General features: G+C 48.2%; 1 protein-coding gene across 1 annotated transcript in view; it reads right to left on the bottom strand.

Annotated features, from left to right (window-relative positions):
• spo11 (SPO11 initiator of meiotic double stranded breaks) overlaps window positions 1–24,206 on the bottom strand; it is a 72,034-nt gene extending 47,828 nt beyond the window's left edge. Inside the window, exons 1-6 of the mRNA XM_070894849.1 lie at window positions 24,073–24,206; window positions 21,355–21,468; window positions 12,794–12,882; window positions 11,172–11,238; window positions 8,405–8,513; window positions 7,429–7,515 (exon numbers count right to left, since the gene is read on the bottom strand). Coding sequence (XP_070750950.1) covers window positions 7,429–7,515; window positions 8,405–8,513; window positions 11,172–11,238; window positions 12,794–12,882; window positions 21,355–21,468; window positions 24,073–24,206 — 600 coding nt within the window. The remainder of the gene's footprint in view (window positions 1–7,428; window positions 7,516–8,404; window positions 8,514–11,171; window positions 11,239–12,793; window positions 12,883–21,354; window positions 21,469–24,072) is intronic.
• Window positions 24,207–24,808: the final 602 nt, after the last annotated feature.

Raw genomic sequence — 24,808 nt, 5'->3', positions numbered from 1 at the left:
TGTCCCGCGTCCGCCACCAGTGCCCCCAAACTGCGCCGGAGACGGGAGGAATCTGTCCCCGGGGAGGGTGAGACAGTCGAGGCTGCCCAGCCTCTGCCTCCCGGGGATGGCGTGGAGGATCTGCCTGTCGTGGGGGGCGTGGGGCCAGCGGAGGAATACGATGCCGCCGGGTCGATCGTCCCGGGGACTGAGGCGGGCGGGGCCGAAAAGGCCGAACCTGAGCCCGCCCAGCTATTAACCAACTTCCCCCGGGAGTCGCTTGGCCTGGAAGAAACAGAAAATATGAACAATTTTAACGAGTCTGTACATGCTAGGCCGGGGGGTAGCAGCGGGGAGGGGGAAGAACAACAACCCTCGCCCCCTACTTTGGAGCTGGGGTACTTGGAGGACCTGGAACATTACTTTGGCCAGGTCTCTCCGGGTGCCCCGGTTCCTGGGGCGGAGGAGGAACCCCTTCCGCTGTCGCTTCCCGACCCAGCACCACTTTTAAAAGAGCCCAGTGGGGACTCCTCTGCCGACGATCCTGGGGGTGGGATCGGGGCAGAGCCAGGGTCGGATGGAGCAGCCGGGCCGTTTGCCGTACGTCGTGCGGTCGACGGGCCGGCTGCTGGCGGCGACCTCCCGGAGGGGGATGGGGACTCGGTGGGGACGAGCGAGAAGATCTCGAGTCCATCGCCAGTGAGGCGGTGGATCTCCTCGTGCCCGCCGCTGAGTCCCCCCTGATTCCTGTAAAGGAACTCCGGGACTTTTTGGCCCAGAGCCAAGGTCGCCGCAACCGAGCCCATCTGGCCCGGGAAAAATGGTCCGAGCCGGGGCTGCTCATCGCGTCCGTCCGCGCCGCCGTTAAAAACATGGCCGCGGGCGGGCCCTTATCAAAGGCGCAAGGCCTTGAGCTGCGCCGGCTCAAAAGGTTCCTCGCTGGGCTGCTGAAGGAGTGGAGGTCAACAAACGACTCCACTCCCCCCCCACAATAGGCGAGATAGAGGTTGCACTATGCTTTTGTCATGAAGATAACCATAGCCAGCCTCAACATCAACGGCGGCAGAGAGGCACGCTGTAGATTTAACAAATTTTCGCTCCTGCGGGAGGGGAAATATGCGGTGTGCTTCCTGCAAGAAACCTACACCGTTCTGGGAGACGAAGCCACGTGGCTCCTGGAATGGCAAGGAGAGGTCCGCATGAGCCACCTCACCGCCACTTCTTGTGGGGTGGCCATCTTGCTGGCCCCGCATTTTCAGCCGGAGATCTTGGGGGTCAAGGAGCCCGTGCCAGGCCGCTTGCTGCACGTCATGGTTCGCCTGGGGGACGTGCCGCTCCATCTCGTGAACGTGTACGCCCCTCAGCCCGGCCCGCAGCAAGCGCGCTTCTTCGAAGAAGTGTCCGCTCTTCTTGGCTCCGTCGACGTCGGCGACTGCATTGTCCTCGGGGGGGATTTTAACTGCACCCTCGAGGCGAGGGACCGCTCCGGTGCCCCGCAGTGCATGACGGCGATAGAGAAGTTGAGGGACCTGGTTGGGCCCTTCGACTTGGTGGACGTCTGGCGAAATCTCCACCCCGACTCCAGCGCCTTGACTTGGGTGAGGCCTGGAATAGGATGGTCCAGAATCGACCACCTTTACGTGTCTCGGGCGTACGTTTCCTGCGTCCCGGCGACCTCCATGCGGCCGGTGCCGTGTTCGGACCACCACCTGGTGTGGGCGGAGTTCGCTTCGCTCCGCGCGAGGACGGGGTCCGCGTACTGGCATTTTAACAACCAGCTGCTGGAGGACGTGGGGCTCCAGGATTCGTTTCGTCGTTTCTGGGCCGACTGGAGAAGGAAGCAGGGGGGCTTCCCCTCCTTGAGGCTATGGTGGGACGTGGGCAAGGCTCACGTCCGCGTCTTCTGTCAAGAGTACGCGAGGGGGTCGACCAAGAGGCAGGCGGCCAGGGTCGGGCGCCTAGAAAAAGAGGTGCTCGACCTGGAGGCCCGTCTCGGTCAAGTCGTCGAGGACCCGGCCCTGCGGACGGTGTACGAAGCGAAGAAGGCCGCGCTGAAGGACCTGCAGCTCGTCGGATCCCGAGGCGCGTTCGTGAGGTCACGGATCCGGTTCCTGCGGGATCTGGACTGCGGCTCCCCCTTCTTCTACTCGCTGGAAAAAAGACACAGTGTCCGTAAGCAGCTCTTGACGCTGCTGGCCGACGACGGCTCTCTCGTCTCGGATCCGGAGAGCGTCAACAACAGGGCCCATGAATATTACGGGGCTCTGTTCTCTCCGGAGCCGTCCAGCGAGGAAGCGCGTAGAGTTTTGTGGGAGGACCTGCCGAAAATCTGGGAGCTCCGCTAAGCCTGGCGGAGCTGACCGGCGCCCTCGACTGGCTCTCGAGGGGAAAAGGGCTGGACGGGCTGACCGTGGAGTTACACAGGGCGTTCTGGGACGTCCTGGGGGACGACGATGCGCGGCTCCTGGGGGAAAGTCTGGCGACCGGGGAGATGCCCCTCTCTTGGCGCAGGGCAGTCATCGTCCTGCTGCCGAAGAAGGGCGATCTCCGCCTCCTTAAAAACTGGCGCCTGGTCTCCCTCCTCAGCACGGACTACAAAATCTTCGCCAGGGCGATGTCTGCTTGCCTTGGCGCCGTGCTGGACCACATGATCCACCCCGACCAGTCCTGCACGGTCCCGGGCCGGACAATCCACGATAACATCCATCTTGTCCGGGACCTCATCCATCATTCCCAGGAGGCTGATCGGTCGGTCGCCTTCCTATCTCTCGACCAAGAGAAGGCGTTCGACAGGGTGGATCACGACTACCTGTTCGGGACTCTGCGCGCTTTCGGGTTCGGGACGCATTTCGTCGCCCGGATCCGACTTTTGTACGCCGCCGCGGAGTGTCTGATTAAGGTTAACGGGTCCTTGACGGCGCCCCTTCGCTTTGGGAGAGGGGTGCGCCAGAGATGCCCCATGTTCGGCCAGTTATATGCCATCTGCGTGGAGCCTTTCCTGCGCCTCCTGCGGACGAGGTTGACGGGACTGGCTCTGCAAGGGCCTGGCGTGGAGGTCGTCCTCTCGGCTTACGCTGATGACGTGCTCCTCGCGGTAGAGGATCCCGCTGACCTGCGGAGGATGCGTGAGTGCCAGGAGATTTACTCGGCCGCATCCTCCGCCAGGATCAACTGGGAGAAATGTTCCGGACTCCTGGTGGGTCAGTGGCGGGTGGACTCCCTGCCGGAGGAGCTCAGGCCTTTTGCCTGGAGCACGACCCATCTCCTCTATCTGGGAGTCTACCTTAGCCCCGACGAGGAAGCCTGGCCGGCGAACTGGCAAGAGCTGGAGGCCAAGGTCGCCGCTCGCCTAGGGCGCTGGACAGGACTGCTCCGAGTGCTGTCCTACAGGGGTCGAGCGCTAGTCATAAACCAGCTGGTGGCCGCCATGCTGTGGTACCGGCTGGTCACTTTGACCCCTCCCCCTGCGTTTGTCACCAAGATACAGAAGAAGCTGGTGGACTTCTTCTGGAACAACAGGAAGCACTGGGTCTCTGCCGCGGTCTTGAGGCTCCCGCTTGGGGAGGGCGGTCAGTCGTTGGTGTGCGTCAGCACCCAGCTCGCGACTTTCCATCTTCAAACCCTGCAGAGATACCTTTACGTCGAGCCCCCTCCTAGGTGGCGTGCTCTGGCGACATATTTCTTCCGCCAGCAGCACGGCCTCAACTACGACACGCAGTTCCTGTTTGTGAGCATGGAGTGCGTCAGGACCTTCCAGGAGCTGCCTGTCTTTTACAAGGAACTCACCAGGGTCTGGAACAAAGTCTCCATCAAGCGCAGCTCTCCACTGGCTGGAGTGGCGGCTGTCCTGCAGGAGCCGCTGCTCGGGAATCCGTACCTCCACGACCGAGGTTTTAGGTGGCAGTCGGACGAGAGGGCTGTGGCTGGTGAGGTGACTAGGGTCAGGGACCTGCTCGATGGCGGAGGAGCGGGCTGGATGGTGCCAGACACGCTGGCGCGGCGCCTAAATACGGCCGACGTCCGCCGCGCGGCCGATGCCATCGAGTCGCTAAAAACAGCTCTGGGCCCTGACTCCGTTACGTGCATCGAGGAGGCTCAAGCACGTGGGGAGATCCCATCCGAACTGACCCCCGTCTGGACGGAATTCCTCATCGGCGCCAAACCCCGAAACCTCCCTCGGGAGCCGGCGCCTCACAACTTGAGCCGCCTCGGGGAAATCCCCTCCATGCCTTTCAGTTCCGCGCGGAGGGGTTTCCTGTACAGGCTGCTCCTACACACCCTCAATTTTGCCATCCTCGCCTGCCGTCCGGACACGCCATGGCGTACCATCTTGCCATCCGGAGGAGGCGGGGGTCCCCGATGGAAGGCACTCTACGTCGGAGTCCTCCCAGTATTTATCGGGGACTTGGCCTGGAGGGTGGTGCACGGAGCAGTGCCGTGCAATAAATTTTTAAGCCGGTTCATGGGCTCCCAGGCCGCCTGCAATTTCTGCGGTCTGGAAGAGTCCGTGTTCCATGTTTTTATCGAATGCACAAGGTTGAAGCCCCTGTTTTATTATTTAAAGGGGCTGCTCCTGAAATTCTGGTTGCACTTCAGTCCCACACTCCTGATCTTTGGGCACCCTGTGTGGAGGGGAGCGAGTAGGTCCGAGGCCCTCCTCGTAGGACTGCTCCTGGGCACGGCCAAGGGTGCCATCAGCTGGTCCAGGCAGCGGGCGGTCGAGGGGGTCGTTCAACCTGACTGCCTGCCTCTCTTCCGCGCGTACATCCGCGCCAGGGTGTCCTTGGAGATGGAGCACGCGGTGTCCACCGGTACGCTCGCGACCTTCCGCGAGAGGTGGGCACCGGAGGGACTGGAGTGCATCATCACACCCGGCAACCAAATTTTAATTTGATTTTATGTTTTAAAGTTTAATTTGTTTTAATTGCCTGTGTTTTTAGTGTCCCCCTCCACTTTTATAGGGGGCACTTGGAGAAAAAATATGATTTTAGTGCCCAAAAAAAAACTTTAAAAAAAAAACAAAAAAACCAACAAAAAAAGAGCCTTGTAAATGTTTGTTGCGTCCCCCAGATCAGGGGGGCCACGATTTAATGTTTTCGTTTCCTCCCAAAAGAGTTCTGTGGACAAGCATTGCAAGGTCCCTTTGTTCATCTACACTATTAAGTGGCCTACCGCTTAATGTGTATATCCTTTCCTTATTAGCCCTCCCAAAGTGCATCACCTCACACTTCTCTGAATTAAATTCCATTTGCTACTGCTCTGCCCACCTGACCAGTAGATTGATATCCTCCTGCAGTCCATGACTTTTGTCTTCATTATCAACCACACAGTCAATTTTCGTGTCATCTGCAAACTTCTTTATCATAGTCCCTCTATTCAAATCTAAATCGTTGATATACACCACAAAAAGCAAGGGACCTAATACTGAGCCCTGTGGAACCCCACTGGAAACATACTTCCAGTCACAAAAACATCCATCATCCATTACCCTTTGTTTCCTATCCCCAAGCCAATTTTGGATCCAACTTGCCACTTTGCCCTGTATCCCATGGGCTTTAACCTTCATGACCAGTCTACCATGCAGGACCTTATCAAAAGCTTTGCTAAAGTCCATATATACTTCTTCGTACGCACTACCCTCATCGACCCTCTTGGTTACCTCCTCAAAAAATTCAATCAGGTTCGTCAAACACGATCTTCCATTCACAAATCCATGCTGACTGTCCCTAATTAATCCTTGCCTTTCCAAATGCATATTTATCCAGTCTTTCAGGATTTTTTCCAATAATTTTCCCACCACTGACGATAGGCTGACAGGCCTGTAATTACTCGGCCTTTCCCTTTTTCCCTTCTTAAACAAGGGTACTACATTAGCAGTCCTTCAATCCTCCTGCACCATGCCCAGATCCAAAGAGGACTGGAAAATGATAGTCAAGGCCTCTGCTATTTCCTCCTTTATTTTGCTCAACAGCCTGGGATGCATTTTATCCGGACCTGGGGACTTATCTACTTTCAAAGCTGCTAAATCCCTTAATACTTCCTCTCTCACGATATTTATTTCATCCAGAATATCACACTCCTCCTCGATAGCAGTATCTGCATTGCCCCTTTCCTTTGTGAAAACAGATGCAAAGTATTCGTTAAGAACCCTACCAACATCTTCCACCTCCACACAAAGATTACCCTCATGGTCTCAAATAGGCCCTACCCTTTCTTTAGTTACCCTCTTACTCTTAATATATTTATCGAACATCTTAGGGTTTTCCTTAATTTTACTTGCCAAGAATTTTTCATGCTCTCTCTTAGCATTCCTAATATCCTTTTTAATTTTGCCTCAACTTTCTATATTCCGCCAAATATTCTACAGTATTTACCTGTCGGTATATGACATAAGCTTCCCTTTTTTTCTTAATCCTCCCCTATAAGTCCCTAGACATCCAGGGGGCTCTAGAATTATTTTCCTAGCTTTTCTTTAAGGGCACATGTTTGGCCTGAGCCTTCCAGATCTCCTCCTTGAATGCCTCCCACTGTTCTAACATTCCCTGCGCTCCTGTGCAAAGGCCAACCTTAATTTTTTGAGTTAGTGCTCTTTAGTCAAGTGATTTTCTGAGGTCTCCTCTTATGAGCTCTTAACCCTAATTCCATCAATTATTTCCAATTATCACACATCCTTGTGCCTTCGAATCGTACTTTGATAGTGAGATTCCATGATTTAATGAACTTGACTCGGTTATCACCGGTTTTACTCATGCATTACATAAGAATTGGGGCATAATCTGCACTGGATTTGCAGACCCATGCTGTAAGGTGACTCAATGTCACCGACAAAGCTAATCACATGTATATGGAAGATTTGAGTGCCTGGCAGTCCTGGAACATGAATTCTTATCCATGGGCAATCATACTTTTAGAAGCAAAATAATAAAATCCCAAACACCCACATACAAAAGAGGTAGAGGGCAAAACAGGCGATAAATCACAGTGTTTAGATTTTTCACCGCCCTGTCTTGCAGTTATGTTTGATGGTTGTCCTTGAAATTATTACGGCATTAGAGCTGATTACACAGGAAAAGAACAAATTGAAGTGTATTTGATTTCTATTTACCTTGCTACAAGACCCCTATTCTAGCATGGATCCTGCACCAGGGTTGCCCAAGACCCTGGCTTCATGTCCCTTATTGTCACTGAAACAATTTTGCTACACATCACACTTTTTTGGGCATAACAATTTGTGCAATAGAAACTGCTGCTTAATTAACCTATGTAAGCCCTAAATATGGGAGATATTTGTACTCTTAGGCATCACAACTATATGGAACAGACTGAATTGAACAGCAGAACCTTTCCTGTCCATCATTTGTTGATTTTCTGTTCCTTATTGTTTTTATTTTTTTGCTGATAAAAGCTAGAAGACTGATTTGGTAGGTCGTGAAATAAAGCTGTACTTACAGTAGAATTGCAAGCACAGTTCACTCTGTTGCCATCTTCCTCAGTATAGCATAGATCACCTGCAATGCAGCCTTTAGAGGTAGAGAGCTAAAAAAAAAGAAAAGAAACCTAGCGTTTTATGAAAGAAATACTTGCATTTAAACATCAACTTTCATGACCTCAGAACATCCCAAAGCACTTTATAGCCAAAAGTACTTTAGAAGTATACTCACTGGTGTAATGTAGGAAACATAGCAGCCAATATGTGTATAGCAAACAGCAATGTGATAATGACCAGATTATCTATTTTTAATCATAAAATGTCTTTCATGAGAGCAAAATTCTCACTTCCACTTTTTAATAATTTGAGTCAAAAAGCCATGGGTAAGTAATGCTGTTCCAAACTACAATTACATTACTGTACTGTTTTCTCAAACTTTCCCTACATATGTAGGAAAAGTCTGACCTAAGCCCGTTTCCACAAAATTTACCAAATAGGGTTTGAAGGGAACTGGCCAACTTTATGTAAAGAAACAGGCATACCTTTGTGGCAGGGCATTAAGGCACCTGTAGAGAGCAGTAATTCAGTTATAGAACTTCTATAACTGCCTAATGGTTATCAGAGATGGCTCTCAGGTTACGGAATAATTTCTTTTTGCAACATTTAACTGTAATTTTTCAACCAGTGAAATAAATTAACTCATGGTATGGCGAACAATAGAAAGTTCTGAATATAGCAGGGATTCTCTTTTTGTTTGAGTGTTTTTTTAATCTCATAATACTTCTGTGAAGTGCCCAGGGATGTTTCACTATGTTAAAGGTGCTATAAAACACAGGCAGTTATAGAAGTTCGATAACTGAATTACTGCTCTCTTCAGATGCCTTGATGCCCTGCCACAAGGGTTAATTTAGAGATATATCCAGGTTTTCTTTATTCTTTTAAATGTTTATCACTATGCTTTGCAGGAAAAGGAGTGTGTGTGCTGTGAGTACTTACTATGTGAAGACATCTGCGTGGGACTTTTAGCATACAGCATATATCAGTGATAATACCATCGAGGGTGATCTGTGAGCCGAACAGCTGTGTGTCGTTGTAGTACAGGTCTCTGAAATAAAAATGACCATACTGCTGACACAGGCTAATTATGCATTGGTGACGTAGTACAGCTCTTTTACCGATGAAATGCTCTCAGATTTTTCCAAGGTAGACTTGTGAAACTGAGCCAAACTCAATCAGGCACATCTTATTAATGCTATGGGGATCTTTAATGCCCAGATGTTAAAACACAAAGGTAAGTTTAGTGGAAGCACTTTCAATCTAAACTACTTCCTTAATTTTGGGAACACCAAGTTTAACACACAAAGATTCTTAGCTAAGGTGCAGTACACCACACCACACTCTGCCATGTTGAGGTAGGCTATAGGTTTTATGCCCATTAGCTTCTCTGATACTGATTTCCTGATCTCAGCCATGCTGTGGATAGGGTTGCCAACTCTGGTTAGACGTATTCCGGGAGGTTGCAACACATGACCTCTCACCTCCAACTGTCCTGCTCCACGATTGGTCACCAACATGTCCATCCTCAAGGCACACCGCCTTCCCACACCAATTTGAAAGTGAATAGATTCTCCATTACCCAAGTGAATGATTCTTAACTGGGGGTCAAACAGCCTTCTTTCCCCATCTCCAATATTTTTATAACTAATGCAGAAGTAGTGTAGTACTGCGTACAGTTTTGGTCTCCATATATAAAGGAGGGATATACTTGCATTGGAGGCAATTCAGAGAAGGTTCACTAGGTTGATTCCGGAGATGAGGGGGATTGTCTTATGAAGATTGGTTGAGCAGGTTGGGCCTATACACATTGGAGTTCAGAAGAATGAGAGATGATCTTATTGAAACATAAAAGATTCTGAGGGGGCTTGACAGGGTAGATGCAGAGGGGATGTTTCCCCTCGTGGGGGAATCTAGAACTAGAGGCCATAGTTTCAGAATAAGGGGTCGCCCACTTAAAATTGAGATGAGAAGGAATTTCTTCTCTCAGAGGGTCGTGAATCTTTGAAATTCTCTACCCCAGAGAGCTGTGGAGGCTGGGTCTTTGAATATATTTAAGGTGAAGATAGACAGCATATTGAATGATATAAGGGAGTCAAAGGTTATGGGGATCAGGCAGGAAAATGGAGTTGAGGCCAAGATCAGATCAGCCATGATCTTATTGAATGGCGGAGCAGGCTCGAGGGGCCAGATAGCCTACTCCTGCTCCTGTTTCATGTTTCTTATGTAGAAGTGTTAAAAGCTGCAAGGAGATGAATCTCCAGGAGATGAACCTTTAATTCCTGGATACTACAGTATAATCCTAGAGGGTTTGCAACCCTAGTTATGGGAAGATTTGTCAAACAGACCTGTTGAAGTAGGAACCATTTCCATCTAACTAGCTCTGATGCTTCCCAATGAGTACACAGGACTGGAAAGGATTCTAAATGGCATTATTTCCCAGGTAGAGCTATTAATGTGGACCTAAAGCTGGCATCATTGCAGCATCTGTGTTGAGTCTGGGGTGTGAAAATAATGGCATTGAAATAACTCCGATAAGGCAGGAATACTTAGCAAATAATTTCCCCATCTAGCCCAGGATTGCTGCAGATAGTCATAGCACCTCACTGCTGCAGCAACTGAGATCAGCTACCTGAGCAAACCAGAGGTGAAACCTGGGACCTTCGTGGTCTAAATGGCTCCATGTTACATTGAGCCACAGGGCGAGTACTACCCACATCATTCTGGACCCCTGCTCATTTTTCTTGTAGAAACATTACACTTTTGTTCACCACAATATAGCAGAGAAATTCTCTGAAAATACAGTCAACAGACTTAGTTTACTTTGACGTACCAACTACCCATCAGCATTTACACAGATTACACCCTCAGATTCTGGTTAGAAATAGCAGAGGAAATTGTCCTGCTGTACTATTGCTAACACACATGACCAGGAGAAATCATTCCCCAGAAACAAGAATAGTGTAATGAAGGGACAATGTTGCATCAACATTCAGGAAGCTCGACACCATCCAGGACAAAGCAGTCCTCTTAATCGGCAGTACATCCACCTCTTCAATATCCACTCCCATCCCTACTGGCACCCACAGGATGCACGGCAGCAACTTGCCAAGGCTTCTTCGACAGCGCCTTCCAAACCCATGGCGTCCACCACATAGAACAACATGGGCAGCAGGTACACCATCACCTCCAAGTTCCTCCTCCAAGTCACACAGCATCCCGACTTGAACATATATTGCCGTTGCTTCATTGTTGCTGGGTCGAAAACCTGAAATTCCCTCACTAGCAGCACTGTGGGAGCACTTTCACCACATGGACTGCAACGGTTCAAGGTGGCGGCTCACCACCATCTTCTCAAGGGCATCTAGGAATGGGCAATAAATGGTAGCCTTGCTAGTAACACCCATATGAATAAAACAAGAACATAGAACAAATTTGTGCAGAGCCAAAGTGGATGAATCCATCGATCAAATTCCAGTGTGTGTTATATTCTTGAAGTCATTAACCCATTTCTTCTAATACAGAGGAATTTCAATTCCACAGATGGGGCTTATTGAATAAAGTTGATGTTGGTGCCCAACTTTTGTTTATATTACCATGCCAATTTACAACAAATCATGGCGAGTAATATATTTGTGCAGTGCAAATTCAAGTATGGATATACATTTGCTACCTCCTACGTCACACCAATATTGATATATTCCGTCACCTTTTAGTTGCGTAAATATTGCTCTGCACCAACTTGTAGATCATCGACAGGGTCTTAAGTATTAGAGCTGCAAGGGAAAAAGTTATTAGTACTAGATACTTTTGCCTTCAGAAACCTATCATTTCTGCCTGTGTCTTGCAGTGATAGAAAACAAGCCAACGTCCACCGTTCCCCTCACAATCACTTCCCAATCTCAGCTGTTATCAAGGGAAGGCACTCCAGACTACTCTCATACACCTTCGAGTAGCGGATAGAGAGCACGGGCCTGGGAGCAGGATGCCTGGCAGCCTTATATTATTTACTTTTTTTGGAGCCATATCACATCAAAACATCTGAGTGCTTCATGCATAAACAACAACGTATTTATATATATATGTATGAAGTACTTTTGGAGTGTAGCCACTGTTGTAATGTGGGAAACGCTGCAGCCAATTTGCACACAGCAAGCTCCCACAAACAGCAATGTGATAATGATCAGATAATCTGCTTTTGTTATGTTGATTGAGGGATAAATACTGGTCAGGACACCAGGGATAACTAAAGACAGTACCTCCGACAGTGCAGCACTCCTTCAGCACTGCACCAGATTGTCAGCCTAGATTTTTTATGTGCTCAAGTTCCTGGAATGGAACTTGAACCTACAATCTTCTGACTCAGAGGCAAGTGTGTGACCCACTGAGCCACGGCTGACACTACATATGGAAGTTGACTCCATGACTATGGATGATATTGCCAAGGAGCAACATGTAGATGAGTGGGATTTGGGGGACAAGGATAAAGAATTTTTTTTTAATGTGCATTGATGATTACGTAGACAAACTGGTAGCTATTGTGTGCATAGCCGGATCCCACAAGATGAACGACCTGTTAATCTATTTTTTAGTAGTATTTGTTGAGGTGCCTCAGGCATTTTCCATGTCAGAGGTACTATTCAAATACAAGTTGTTGTAGCTATGCCATATGGACTAGGAAGGACAAAGCTTTGAGCCCCATTCTATACTGAGTTCGTTGTTCTCATCAAAGGCAGTAGTCGGGTCACTGCAATTATAATCAGGGTCCCTGGAGAAATTAGGCAGATTCCCAGTCCTGATCTCCATCAATGGACCGCTGAATTTGTGGAGGTCAGGTGAAGACAGGGATAGGATGTGGCTGTAATGGATCTACTCTCATGATTAAACAGCCTGTCAAAATTCATCATCAAGATCACACATGAATAATGGGAACAGCCAAGCTACCAGAGGGATGATGATGAATGCCCTTGGAACATGAACTCAGCAAGAAGTCAACTATAGCCAGAGAAGGAGGGAGAAAACTGGCAGAAAATAATTGGCAAGAAAAGTTTTTTTTTTAAATCACTTCAGAATATCTATTAATACTTATAATATTTACTTCTAGATTTATTGCATGCTTTATTCCAATTAGGATCCAATATTGTGCACATGGAAACTGCTAGTGCATTCTGAATTAGTCATGCTTCACACTAAAGCAATAACAGTAATGCTGTCATTTATTGAAACTTCATCAAGAAGCAATTTGCACTTAATTGCCAGACAATTCTACTGTATGTAAAGACAAAACAATAGGTATATTTATGAGTAGCAATCACTGAAATATTTACTTACCAAACCTATGGATTGATTTGGAGCACTCACACTTCACTTTGCTCATAGTGCAATCAGATACCATCTGTAAACCCACATTGCCATCAAACCTGCCAATATGCAAAACGTAACGACATTAGGCATTGCTTTTTATTAGCCTCCTCAGATAACTCCCCATGCTACACACCTTTTCGGGCCAAAAGGGAAGCTTCCAGCCTTTGGCCAATCACAATGTTTAGTTACCCCCCTTCCCCTCTCAGTGCGAGGATGTTCTTGGCTTCCATTCAGCACCTCCTCATGGTGGAAGATGGTAAAAGAAGAATCTTAGCATAGGGAGATTCACCATTTTACGGTACAACTTGTTGAGAAACAGTAGATTTGCTCCTACGAAAAATAACACCAATCACTTTTGTAATCTGAAGAGTGATGTAACAGATCAAGGTGTCTAAACTGCAGCCTGTTGGGCACGTGTCGTCCACAAATCCTGGTCCTTGCAGCCCATGCAACTTAGTCCTGCTTACACTTTGATTTATTTGCAGGTTTGTCCTTTTTAGTCTTGTGAGCTGGAGATTTGAAAAAGGCTGTTCTTAGTGCTGTTGTCTCATTGATGGATAAATCCTAAATTACATCAGTTAGTGCCTGTAACTTAAGATACGCAAATTAGTGGGAACATAGATTTAAATTTTCTACGAGTCCCTTGACTCGTGTAGGTATTGCAGAGACAAAAAGCTAGGATACCCCAATTCTAAATGGATACTGTGGAGGAACAAATACCTTAGTCAGAAATACTACCAACATGAAAGATTAAGGGTTAGGAATGTTGATCAGCGCTATTTTGTACGAACACTTGCTTCTAACAACTTCCTGTCCTGCATAATTTCAATGCAGATGTTAACACATTTATTTTATAGTTGTTACCACATGAACCAAAGGGAAAGATTCACTGAGATGCAAGCCTCGAGTTTAACGCGGTTTCACTGGTGGGTTCCACACAGTGCACGACTTGCACGATGCAAGGTAACAATTACGTGAATAAGACAGGCGGGAAGCAACCTGACATCATTGGCATGAGGCCCGTGTAATTTTAACTCCCAGACGTCACTGAGGTGGGAAGTTTGGATTCCCATATGAACCCCTCAGGAATTGCTCCCGGGCCAGCAGACAGCAGCTGGAATTTGAGTGGCAGAAGGGAATGGTCCCCGACTTAATGCAAGTGGTGAGTCTGAAGTTGATCGTAAGAACTTAAGAAATAGGAGGAGTAGGCCATTCGGCCCTTCGAGCCTGCTCAGCCATTCAATGAGATCATGGCTGATTTTCTACTTCAACTCCACTTGCCTGCACTATCTCCATATATCCAAAAATCTATCGATCTCTGTCTTGAATATATTCGCTTTCATAGCCCTTTAGGGCAGTTGGGGGAAGGGGGATTGAGGACCAGGGCAGGGGAAACCCAAGGTTTTCTTATGGAGCCCGGAGGAGCATTCCTGCTCATGAGAGGCTACAAGGAAACCATAAGATCATTTAAAATGCTGACATTCCTGGGTCTCCTCTGGCCCAACTCCTGTTTGCCGCCAGGTTTCACTGGCGGGTTCAGTAGTGTGTGTGACGTGAGAGATCCGGAGTGAAACTCACATTGGAGTCCTAATTGCATCAGGTTGGCAATGTTCCGACAGGTGCAAGGATCAATTGATAGAACACCTAGCAATCAAAGCCAGATACCGCAAACTCAATTTCATTAAAAGGAAAGGGTTTAATTTAATAAATGTCCAGCGAGTGTGCGATGTCAATCACCTTACATTGCATGTCAATGCCTGCAAGCCAGAAAGCTGTCATAATGCTTTTATCATGCAGTAATTCCCCACTCCCACATGACAACAGTGGCTACACTTCAAAAGTACTTAATTGGCTGTAAAGCGCTTTGAGACATCCAGTGGTCGTGAAAGGTGCTATATAAATGCAAGTCTTTCTTTTTAATTGAACCATGTATCAAGTTGGTTGATAGGGGTATCTCTGATCACCATTCAGTCATGGCTTATGAATCCAGTAAGTCATCGAGAGAGAAAGGAGGAGAAGAAATATAATGTAACCCACGGGGCTATAATAATTTTAATAGAACCCTGCAGTACAGCCCAGTAACGGTCTCCAAAATCATTGTCGCTTGCTGCATTCTGCAAAATATTGCAGGAGATAATGATGATGAAGGAGTGGAAACAGGCCCTCCATCATCACATCAAGAGAAGGGCGCACAGGAAGGAGAGGAAGTTGATCAGGAGAGCCATCAACTTACAGCTAGAGAAAGGAGGCAGGAATTGATAGTGGAGGGCTTTTAGCAAATAAATTTGAGATATTGAATAAAATTCCCCTTTTGCCTGTACCTTCCATGGACTGCCTCACAAAGACCTGCATTCCTAAAGGCCTACCATGCCTCCATAGTCCAGAAGTAATACTTGTTATGTATGTAACCCTTGGCAACCTGTATCACATCACCACCAGAGGGCTTGCCTGTTGGAGTCCCAAAGGATCCCAGCATCCCTTGGGAGCACGGTATATAAGCAGGCCACCCACACGGTACCTGGACTCTGGAGTCTTATTAAAGGAGCTAAGGTCACACTTACTCATTGCTCACAGTACTCAGTTTCATCCTTTATTATGAGCGTACCAATTGGTGACCAGGTAACGAACAACCGCGTGAAAATGCAAAGAACAGTTGGTAGCCTGAGAAGTTCTCAGAAGGTGACGATTGGGAGGCCTTCGTAGAGAGACTCGACCAATACTTCGTGGCCAACAAGCTGGAAGGGGACGAGAATGCTGCCAAACGAAGGGCGATCCTCCTTACCGTCTGTGGGGCAACAACCTATGGCCTCATGAAGAATCTTCGAGCTCCAACAACCAAACCCTATGAAGAACTGTGTACGCTGGTCCGGGAGCATCTAAATCCGAAGGAAAGCGTTTTGATGGCGAGGTATCGGTTCTAATGTGTCAACAGTCGGAGGGCCAGGAAGTGGCGAGCTACGTCGCTAAACTAAGGCGCCTCGCAAGACATTCCTAGAACAAATGCTGAGAGACATTTCTGTGCTTGGCATTGGCCATGAGGCAATCCTTCACAAACTGTTGACTGTTGAAACTCCGAATCTCAGCAAAGCCATAACGATAGCCCAGGCATTTATGTCCATCAGCGACAACAACAAACAAATTTCGCAGCATAAAGTGGTTTCGTCCAGTACTGTGCACAAAGTAACATCGTTTTCGAGCAGGAATATACATGGCAGAATGTACACGCACGACCTCAGATGACCCAGAGTCGCCATCAATCATTAATGCGAGGCAGTTAACACCCTGTTGGCGTTGTGGAGGTGATCATCGGAACCATCAATGCCGCTTCAAGCACTATGCGTGCTACGGCTGCAGAACAATGGGACACCTTCAGCGAATGTGCAGGCGAGCTGCAAACCCTGCAAACCACCACGCTGCAGAGGAAGATCTATCCACGGTGGATCAGTCTGAACTAAAGACTCGAACCGAGGAGGCAGAAGTGTACGGGGCACACACGATCACGACGAAATGTCCACCAATAATGTTAAAAGTTGAACTGAACGGAATTCCAGTATCTGTGGAACTGGACACGGGTGCTAGTCAGTCCATAATGAGCAAAAAGGTCTTCGACAGGCTGTGGTGCAACAAGGCACACAGGCCCAAAGCTTAGCCCCATTCACACCAAGCTGAGAACTTAGACAAAGGAACTGATCCCTGTAAGTGGAGCGCAGGAGTCAAAATCTCCTATGATGGAGCAGTACACGAACTCCCACTATGGATTGTGCCAGGGATGACCCCACACTGTTTGGCAGAAGCTGGCTGGGAAAAATCCGCTGGAACTGCGACAACATCCGAGCACTTTCGTCCGTCGATGACGCCTCATGTGCCCAGGTTCTGAGCAGATTTCCATCGTTGTTTGAGCCAGGCATTGGAAGCTTCTCGGGGGTGAACGTGCAGATCCGTTTGGTTCCTTGAACGCGACCCATCCACCACAAGGCACGGGCGATACCGTATACGATGCGAGAGAAAGTGGAAATTGAGCTGGACAGGCTGCAGCGAGAAGGCGTCATCGCGCCGGTGGAATTCAATGAGTGGGCCAGTCCGATTGTATGGAACTTAAAGGTGACGGCACGGTCAGAATTTGTGGGGATTATAAAGTAACGATTAACTATTTTTCGCTACAGGACCAGTACCTGCTACCCAAGGCAGACGACCTATTTGCGACCCTGGCTGGAGGGAAGACATTCACCAAGTTGGACCTGACCTCGGACTACATGACGCAGGAGCTGGAGGAATCTTCGAAAGGCCTCACCTGCATCAACACGCACAAAGGTCTGGTCATCTATAACAGATGCCCATTCAGGATTCGGTCGGCCACGGCAATCTTCCAACGGAACATGGAGAGCCTGCTAAAGTCGGTTCCTCATACCGTTTTCCAGGACGACATACTGGTTACAGGTCAGGACACCATCGAGCATTTGAAGAATCTGGAAGAGGTTCTTAGTCGATTGGATCGCGTGGGACTCAGGTTGAAATGCTCCAAGGGTGTTTTCCTAGCGCCGGAGGTCGTTCGTGGGAAGAAGAATCTCAGCAGACAGCACCAGACCCACCAACGCCAAGACGGAGGCCATCAAGAATGCGCCGAGACCACAGAACGTGATGGAGCTGCGGTCATTCCTGGGACTCCTCAACTATTTCAGTAATTTCCTACCCGGCTTAAGCACCTTGCTAGAACCCCTACATGTGCTACTGCACAAGGGAGACGACTGGGTATGGGGGAATTCACAAGCGGCTGCCTTTGAGAAAGCCAGAAATCTGTTGTGTTCCAACAAACTGCTTGTTCTGTATAACCCATGTAAACGATTAATGCTAGCTTGCAATGCGTCGTCATATGGGGTCGGGTGTGTGTTACAACAAGCTAACGAATCGGTGATTTTACAAGCCTATGCATCCAGGAGTAAGTCCAAGGCCGAAAGGGCCTGCAGCATGATTGAAAAAAAGGCTCTGGCATGTGTTTTACGGGGTGAAAAAAATGCATCAGTACTTGTTTGGCCTCAAGTTTGAGCTTGAAACTGATCATAAGCCGCTCAACATCGCTATTCTCTGAGAGCAAAGGGATTAACACCAATGCCTCTGCCGGCATCCAAAGATGGGCGCTCACGCTGTCAGCATACAACTATGTAATCTGCCACAGGCCGGGCACAGAGAACTGCGCTGATGCTCTCAGTCAGCTACCACTGCCCACCACCAGGGTGGAAATGGCACAGCCTGCAGACTTGCTCATGGTAATGGATGCATTCGAGAACGAAAAGTCATCTGTTACGGCCCGCCAGATCAGGACCTGGAACAGCCAGGATCCTTTACTGTCCTTGGTAAAAAAAACTGTGTCCTCCATGGGAGCTGGTCCAGCATCCCAGCATAGATGCAGGAAGCGATTAAGCCGTTCCACAGGCACAAAGACGAAATGTCCTTGCAGGTGGATTGTCTGTTGTGGGGTAATCGCGTGGCCTTGCCCAAGAAAGGCAGAGAAATGTTCATTCATGACCTACACAGCACCCACCCAGGCATTGTAATGATGAAAGCCATAGCCATATCCCATGTGTGGTGGCCCGGCATCGACTCAGATTTAGAGTCATGCGTGCGCCAGTGTAACACTTGCTCTTAGCTGAGCAATGCACCGAGAGAGGCACCGCTAAGTTTGTGGTCGTGGCTTCCAAACCGTGGTCGAGGCACATTTCTAGGTTGTCGTGGATGCTTATTCAAAATGGATTGAGTGTGTAATAATGTCTGTAAGCCACCATCGAAAGCCTACGAGCCATGTTTGCCACACACGGCCTGCCTGATGTCTTGGTCAGCGACAATGGGCCGTGTTTCACCAGTGCTGAATTCAAGGAATTCATGACCCACAATGGGATCAAGCACGTCACATCTGCCCCGTTCAAGCCCACATCCAAAGGCCAGGCAGAACAGGCAGTTCAGACCATCAAGCAAAGCTTGAAACATGTGTCGGAAGGCTCCCTGCAGACCCGGCTGTCCCGAGTGCTGCTCAGCTACCGCACCAGACCCCACTCGCTCACCAGGGTTCCCCCAGCCGAGCTTCTCATGAAAAAGGCGCTCAAAACAAGGCTCTCTCTTGTCCACCCTGATCTCCATGATCACGTGGAAGGCAGGCGGCATCAACAAAGTATGTACCATGACCGCGCAAATTTGTCACGTGATATTGAGGTCAATGATCCTGTGTTTGTACTCAATTATGGACATGGTCCAAAATGGCTCGCTGGCACGGTCATAGCCAAAGAGGGGAGTAGGGTGTTTCAGGTCAAATTGGCCACTAATGTGCAGAAAACATTTTGACCAAATCAAATTGCGGTTCACCAACAGCGACGAACAACCCGAAGAAGACACCATCAACTTTGACCCTCCAACACACACACAAGTGGCAACCGACATCATGGTTGACCACGAAGCCGAACTCACCATCCCCAGCAGCCCGGCAAGGTCGGCTGCCCAAAAGCCCAGTGAAAAACCAACCAACTCACCCACACCCGCATTTGTACCAAGACGATCGACAAGGGAGCGAAAAGCCCCATATCGTCTCACCCTGTAAATAAGTGTACTATTGACTTTACGAGGGAGTGACATTATGTATTTAACCCTTGGAAAACTGTATCACACCATCACTAGAGGGCCTACCTGTTGGGAGTCCCAAGGGATCCCAGCATCCCTTGCGAATACTCTCATGTCATCATCCAAGTTCGCTAAGTTCCAAAATCATAGCTCTTTTGACGACTGGGCCTCTGAGATCTGGGTCCCTATGCTCCTCAGGCAAGGGCAGTTGTTTCTCCACACTCCATGCAAGAATGTCATGCCCTTCTCTTCCACTCCCAGGTCCGCATATTCATTTACCCATTAAAAAGCTTTCTGACTCGAACTACTTCCACCTGAATGGGGGTGTATCTGGACTGGTGCTGGGGCAGGTAGAATACCATGGTGGAATTGGTGATGAATCGAACAAAAGTTATGGATCTTATTGACCCATCTGTTCCTCTGAGTGGCTGGTGTCTATTCCTTAGGATTTTAAAGACACAGAAGCTTGTTTAGCTCTGTAAGCAAATGACTCCTTGAAGAAATAGCAGTTGAGAGCATTGCCATTGCTCTTTAACAAGCCACGTGAAGTTCAAATAACCTGTGCTCCTCCTTGCCCAGCCTTTACCAATTTGATCTTGGCAACTTGCCTCCGATGTCCCCATCTTCTATAAGCCTCTCTTGTTTATCGGTCGATTAGCTGCAAAGCTTTCAAGAAGTTTTCAAGATTAATGTTCCTCCTCCGGTCGTAGTGTGTTTGCACTGGTTATGTGTTACCTTTTCCTTTGCAGAAACAGAGTGCAGTATTAGAGGAATCTGACTGACACTCACACTTTCCACCCAGGTATGTTTGTATTTGTGAATTATGTCTCTTTATGCCATATAAACTGCCCCAGGCCACCCTAGCCCCAAACCCATATCTCTCTCTCTCCCCATTTGCCCGTTTTGAGCTCATCCTGTCTATCAGACCCACCTCCTAATCCCTTGACCCATTCACAATAAATTGCTGACAACCTAACTTCCCTTCCTGGCCCCATGCTATCTGATAATGTAAATGGTTCCCTCTTCGCAGGCTCTGTCTCCCTCCTTTCCAAATTTGCCATCATCACCCCAATCCTCAAAATAAACACGCTCAAACCACCACTTTATCTCTAACCTCTCTTTCACTTCCAAATTCTTTGAATGTGTTGTCACCAATGTTTCCTCTACGCTGCGCAGCCAGGAAGCCCAGGACCGGCTTTTCAAATGTGAAATTTTGCGCAGTCACAAAACCTTGAATGGGCCACGCATCCCATGTTAAAACAACCGCGCACTCAAAATAAATAACGGGGGAACATTGGTTGTCACCTCCTAGATCTGTGCCCAACTCTCCTGTAATTCCCTTGTTTAAATCTCTCCAATCTTTCTGCTTCTCCCACAGCACTGTAGCAAAGTCATGGATAATATTCTCTGTGATGATAGTGCATTTTCCCTCCCCGTTTTTCTTCACCGCTGCGTCCTTCGAAACAGTCAGCCACACCGTCCTCCTTCAACGCCTCTTCTTGGCTGCCCAGCTTGTGGAACTGACCTCGCTTGGTTCCGCTCTTATCTATCTGATCGTAGCCAGAACATCTCGACCAATGGCTTCTTTCCCCTCATCTCGAGAATCCCCAAAGGTCCAAGCTGAACACTCACCCTGCCGCTATAATCACACCCCAGGACTATTATTCTTTATGTATTGTACACATTTTGTTTTACTTTTGATTAATTTATCTTTAGTTTAGAAATGTAATTAGTTCAGAATGTGTTTACGGCAAAAAAGTGGCTTATTGATTAGAAGTCCTTCTGTACAAATACTGATGGTTTTATTGGAGAAGTCCAAAATCAGTGTGACTTGCTTTGCTTCTATAAGAGAGATAGGACATTTCATTTTACAGATGTGCATTTAATACTTGGTGCATCGGATGAATATGATAAAAACATACCGAATATTTTCCCAGGATGATCTTTTATCGAAAGTGATAACTGGGGCCTCTCCTTTTGCAAGATACGTGAGTGTCTCTTTGATGACGTTTTCAATTGCTTTAAGAACATCAGAACTGAAAGAGCGGTGACATTAATTAATAACTTTACTGTACAGAAACAACACTCAGGAAAGAAATTGGCAAAGAAACTGCTGTGAGTAAGCAAGGAATATCAACTCAAAAGTGCTGTCAAGATCTTATATGAAGAATCAGTTCTGTATTCCATACTGCCCTACTGAGCATTCTGTGATTAACTGACATTTAAATTACAAATAAAATATTTAGTTACAATGAAATCAATTAGAACAATGGCAGGAATTTTGATATTCTTCATGTCATGTTAGTTGTGCGTCATATCTCTTGAAGTGAGTGGTAATCTCCTGAAAGACTCAATTGTGTAGGTGTGAGAATTATGTTAGGCAATAAAATCCATGTTTAGTCAGTCCTGAGGAATATATGATTAAATTATTTTAGTTACCATTGCTAAGCTCTGTACCTATAATCAGAATTTCTGAAATACTACTGTGGGGTTGATTTGTCTTGCTTTGATATCAGTTATAACTTTGAAAGTAACTAAGCCTTGCAATTGCAGTTGCTTAAAAGAACTACAATAGCTTTCCAAATGCAGTCTTACATGAAGTTAAAGTAATCTGTTACACATTGCAAGTACCCTTGAGAAGGCGTACAAGGACTGATGGAAACACACCTCATTCTATGTCCACATGCTGAAAACATCTGTTTTTAAGAGTGGGTAACCTACAAACATTGTAAAAGGGAGAACCTGATCCACCTAATCTGACACGAGGAGCTTGCCCTATGAATCATGATAGGAGGCCATGTAGAAAATGTGCATTAGGGAGAGTTTGGTGGCTTTGTGCTATACCAACAAGTTAAGTGTTTTCTTCAATTATTCCTTGCTTGCCCTTCTAGCTCACTCACCCAGTAATACGATGGCATCTCTGCTCAGCAGCAACATGCCACTACTGGCCTTCCCACTGTGCGCAGAAGTTTGCTCCAATTTCCTCATGTTTATGTATGCTCCTTTTCTCTGTATGCAAAAGCCTCTGAATGATTACTCTCCAAAAATAGATGAGCACTGTCCACATACATTGATCAAGCACCCAAGACCTCACAAACACCAGCTCACATTCTTTTACTAAAAGTACTTAATTTGATAATGAAAAATAGGGAAAAGAAATCATCATCATAAGCAGTCGCCTTGGGGTCGAGGGTGACTTGCTTCCACACTAAAAATGAGTACTCAGAAGACTGATAAACTCATTTTAAACAGTGGAAGATGCCTGTGCGTGAATTCTTTTAATGTGGGGTGACTGTTGCACACCAGCCACCATATGGGCTTGACAGAGCTAGGTCTTGGTCCAGTGGCAAGGGAATCCAAAACCACTGGAGACCGGGCTCCGCCGCATGTGACAATACATACACACAAACTCAAACATACTCCTACTGTCCTCCTTCCCACCGGACACCTCTCTACGTGGAATTCACAGCATGCAATGTGAGCCTCACGACCTCACAGCCTCGCTATCGGCCTGTGCTGCGCCTTCTCTTGGTCTTGTCCACGTGGCTCCACCTCTGGGCTCCGACCTCTCCGCTCCTCCCGGCCAGATTCCTTCCTCTGCTTCTCCCGCTCCTGGGTCCCGACCCCTCCACTAGGCTCCACCACGCTCCAAGAGATGCCACCAATCATCTACCTGCATTCTGATGACGTCTAATTTTGACGCCCATTTTGGTTTTGTCACCCTCTCGAGACCGTTGTTGATTCTGCTGCTGCGGTGGCCAGCTTGTTTTGATTTGCCCACAGCTCTCGCCTCGCGCTCCAAACTGAAATAGTGTAGTGCAAATACACAGGAAAATGGTAGCACAAGGAGATAGGACTACAAAAAGGCAAATGGAACCTTTATATTTTTTGATCTAGGGTCATAGAATACAAAAACAAGGTGATGTTCAACATGTGCAAGACCTTAACTAGGCCACAGATAGAATACTGTACAGTTTTGAGGAGTTTCAGGCTGGAGTAAAGCAATGTAGATTCACTGGGATGCTACAAAGGTCTACAATTATGAAGAGATTTGAGAAATTAGGATTTTTATTTTAAAATTACAGTTGAGAAAGTTAAGGGGTGACTTGACAGAGGTCAAGTTAATGAAGAGATAGAGCGATAGTTTCTACTAGTTGGCAAGTGTCACATGACAGGATTTTTTGGGCAATTTTCCCAGAAAGATGGAAAAAAGTTACTTCTCATGCTGGACTTTGTGTTTTCTCATCAGTTTTTCAAAAAAGGCACAAGGTGCTTAATATAGGAACTGGAAGTTTCTTCTTCCAAAGACTAAACAAAATGCAATAGTTTGAGTGTTCAGAAAGACACCTCTCATCATTGTGTTGGAAAACCCTTTGATCTCTGCTGCTCTGTAAGAAGGGGCTTTTAAAGATAGACCTTAAGACACCAAAAAGGCAGTCAGGTAGCAAAAGGGCAGTGAGGAGGTTTGAAAGACAGGAAACTGCAGAGACATGACTGGAAGACAGAAAGCAGAGAAGTTAAAAAGTCAAGATGACAAACCACAGTAAGGTTATATTATTGACAACGCGTTGGCAATAGAGGCTTGCAGTGGGCCCAGGCTCATGCACTAGACCTCAAGATCCAAGACCCGTGACCCGTACCTGCCCATGGGCTCGGCCCGCACCAGCTGCTGGCCAGCACCGCGAGGCACAGTCCTCGCACACAGGGATTGCAGCAGAGTCGCCCGATGCCGCTCCACAGCCCCGAGCTCAGCCACTGGGCGGCCCGGCTCCATGGCGGACAGGCGGCAGGCTCGGGTCACGCGGAGACAGCGCCTGCGCACCAGCCGGCCCGCTCCCGCCAACACCCGCTGCGCCTACGCGAAGCAGCCGGGCTGTGCGCCGGTTTGTGTGGGAGGAGGAGAGAGGGGGGAGGGGATTTGAGGGGGGAGGGGATTTGAGGGGAGGAGGGGATTTGAGGGGAGGAGGAGGGGGGATTGGAGGGGAGGAGGGGAGGGAGGGGAGGAGGGGAGGGAGGAGGAGGGGAGGGAGGAGGAGGGGGGGAAGAGGGAGGGAGGAGGGGAGGGAGGGGGGAGAAGAGGAAGGACGGGGAGAAGAGGAAGGACGGGGAGGAGGGGAGAAGAGGAAGGACGGGGAGAAGAGGAGGGAAGGAGAGGAGAGGAGGAAGGACAGGGAGGAAGGAGGAGGGGAGGAAGGAGGAGGAGGGGGAGGGGAGAGAGAGGGGAGGGGAGAGAGAGGAGAGGGGAGGGGAGAGAGAGGAGAGGGGAGGGGAGGGGAGAGAGAGGGGAGGGGAAGGGGAGGGGAGGGGAGGGGGAGAGAGAAGGGAGGGGGAGAGGAGGGGGAGAGGAGGGAGGGAGGGGGAGAGGAGGGAGGGAGG

This window comes from Pristiophorus japonicus, chromosome 12 (genome assembly GCF_044704955.1).
Source record: "Pristiophorus japonicus isolate sPriJap1 chromosome 12, sPriJap1.hap1, whole genome shotgun sequence".
In the NCBI taxonomy this organism is placed as follows: domain Eukaryota; kingdom Metazoa; phylum Chordata; class Chondrichthyes; family Pristiophoridae; genus Pristiophorus; species Pristiophorus japonicus.
The sequence above is the reverse complement of the archived record's forward strand: the minus strand, read 5'-3'. Positions and strand labels throughout refer to the sequence as shown.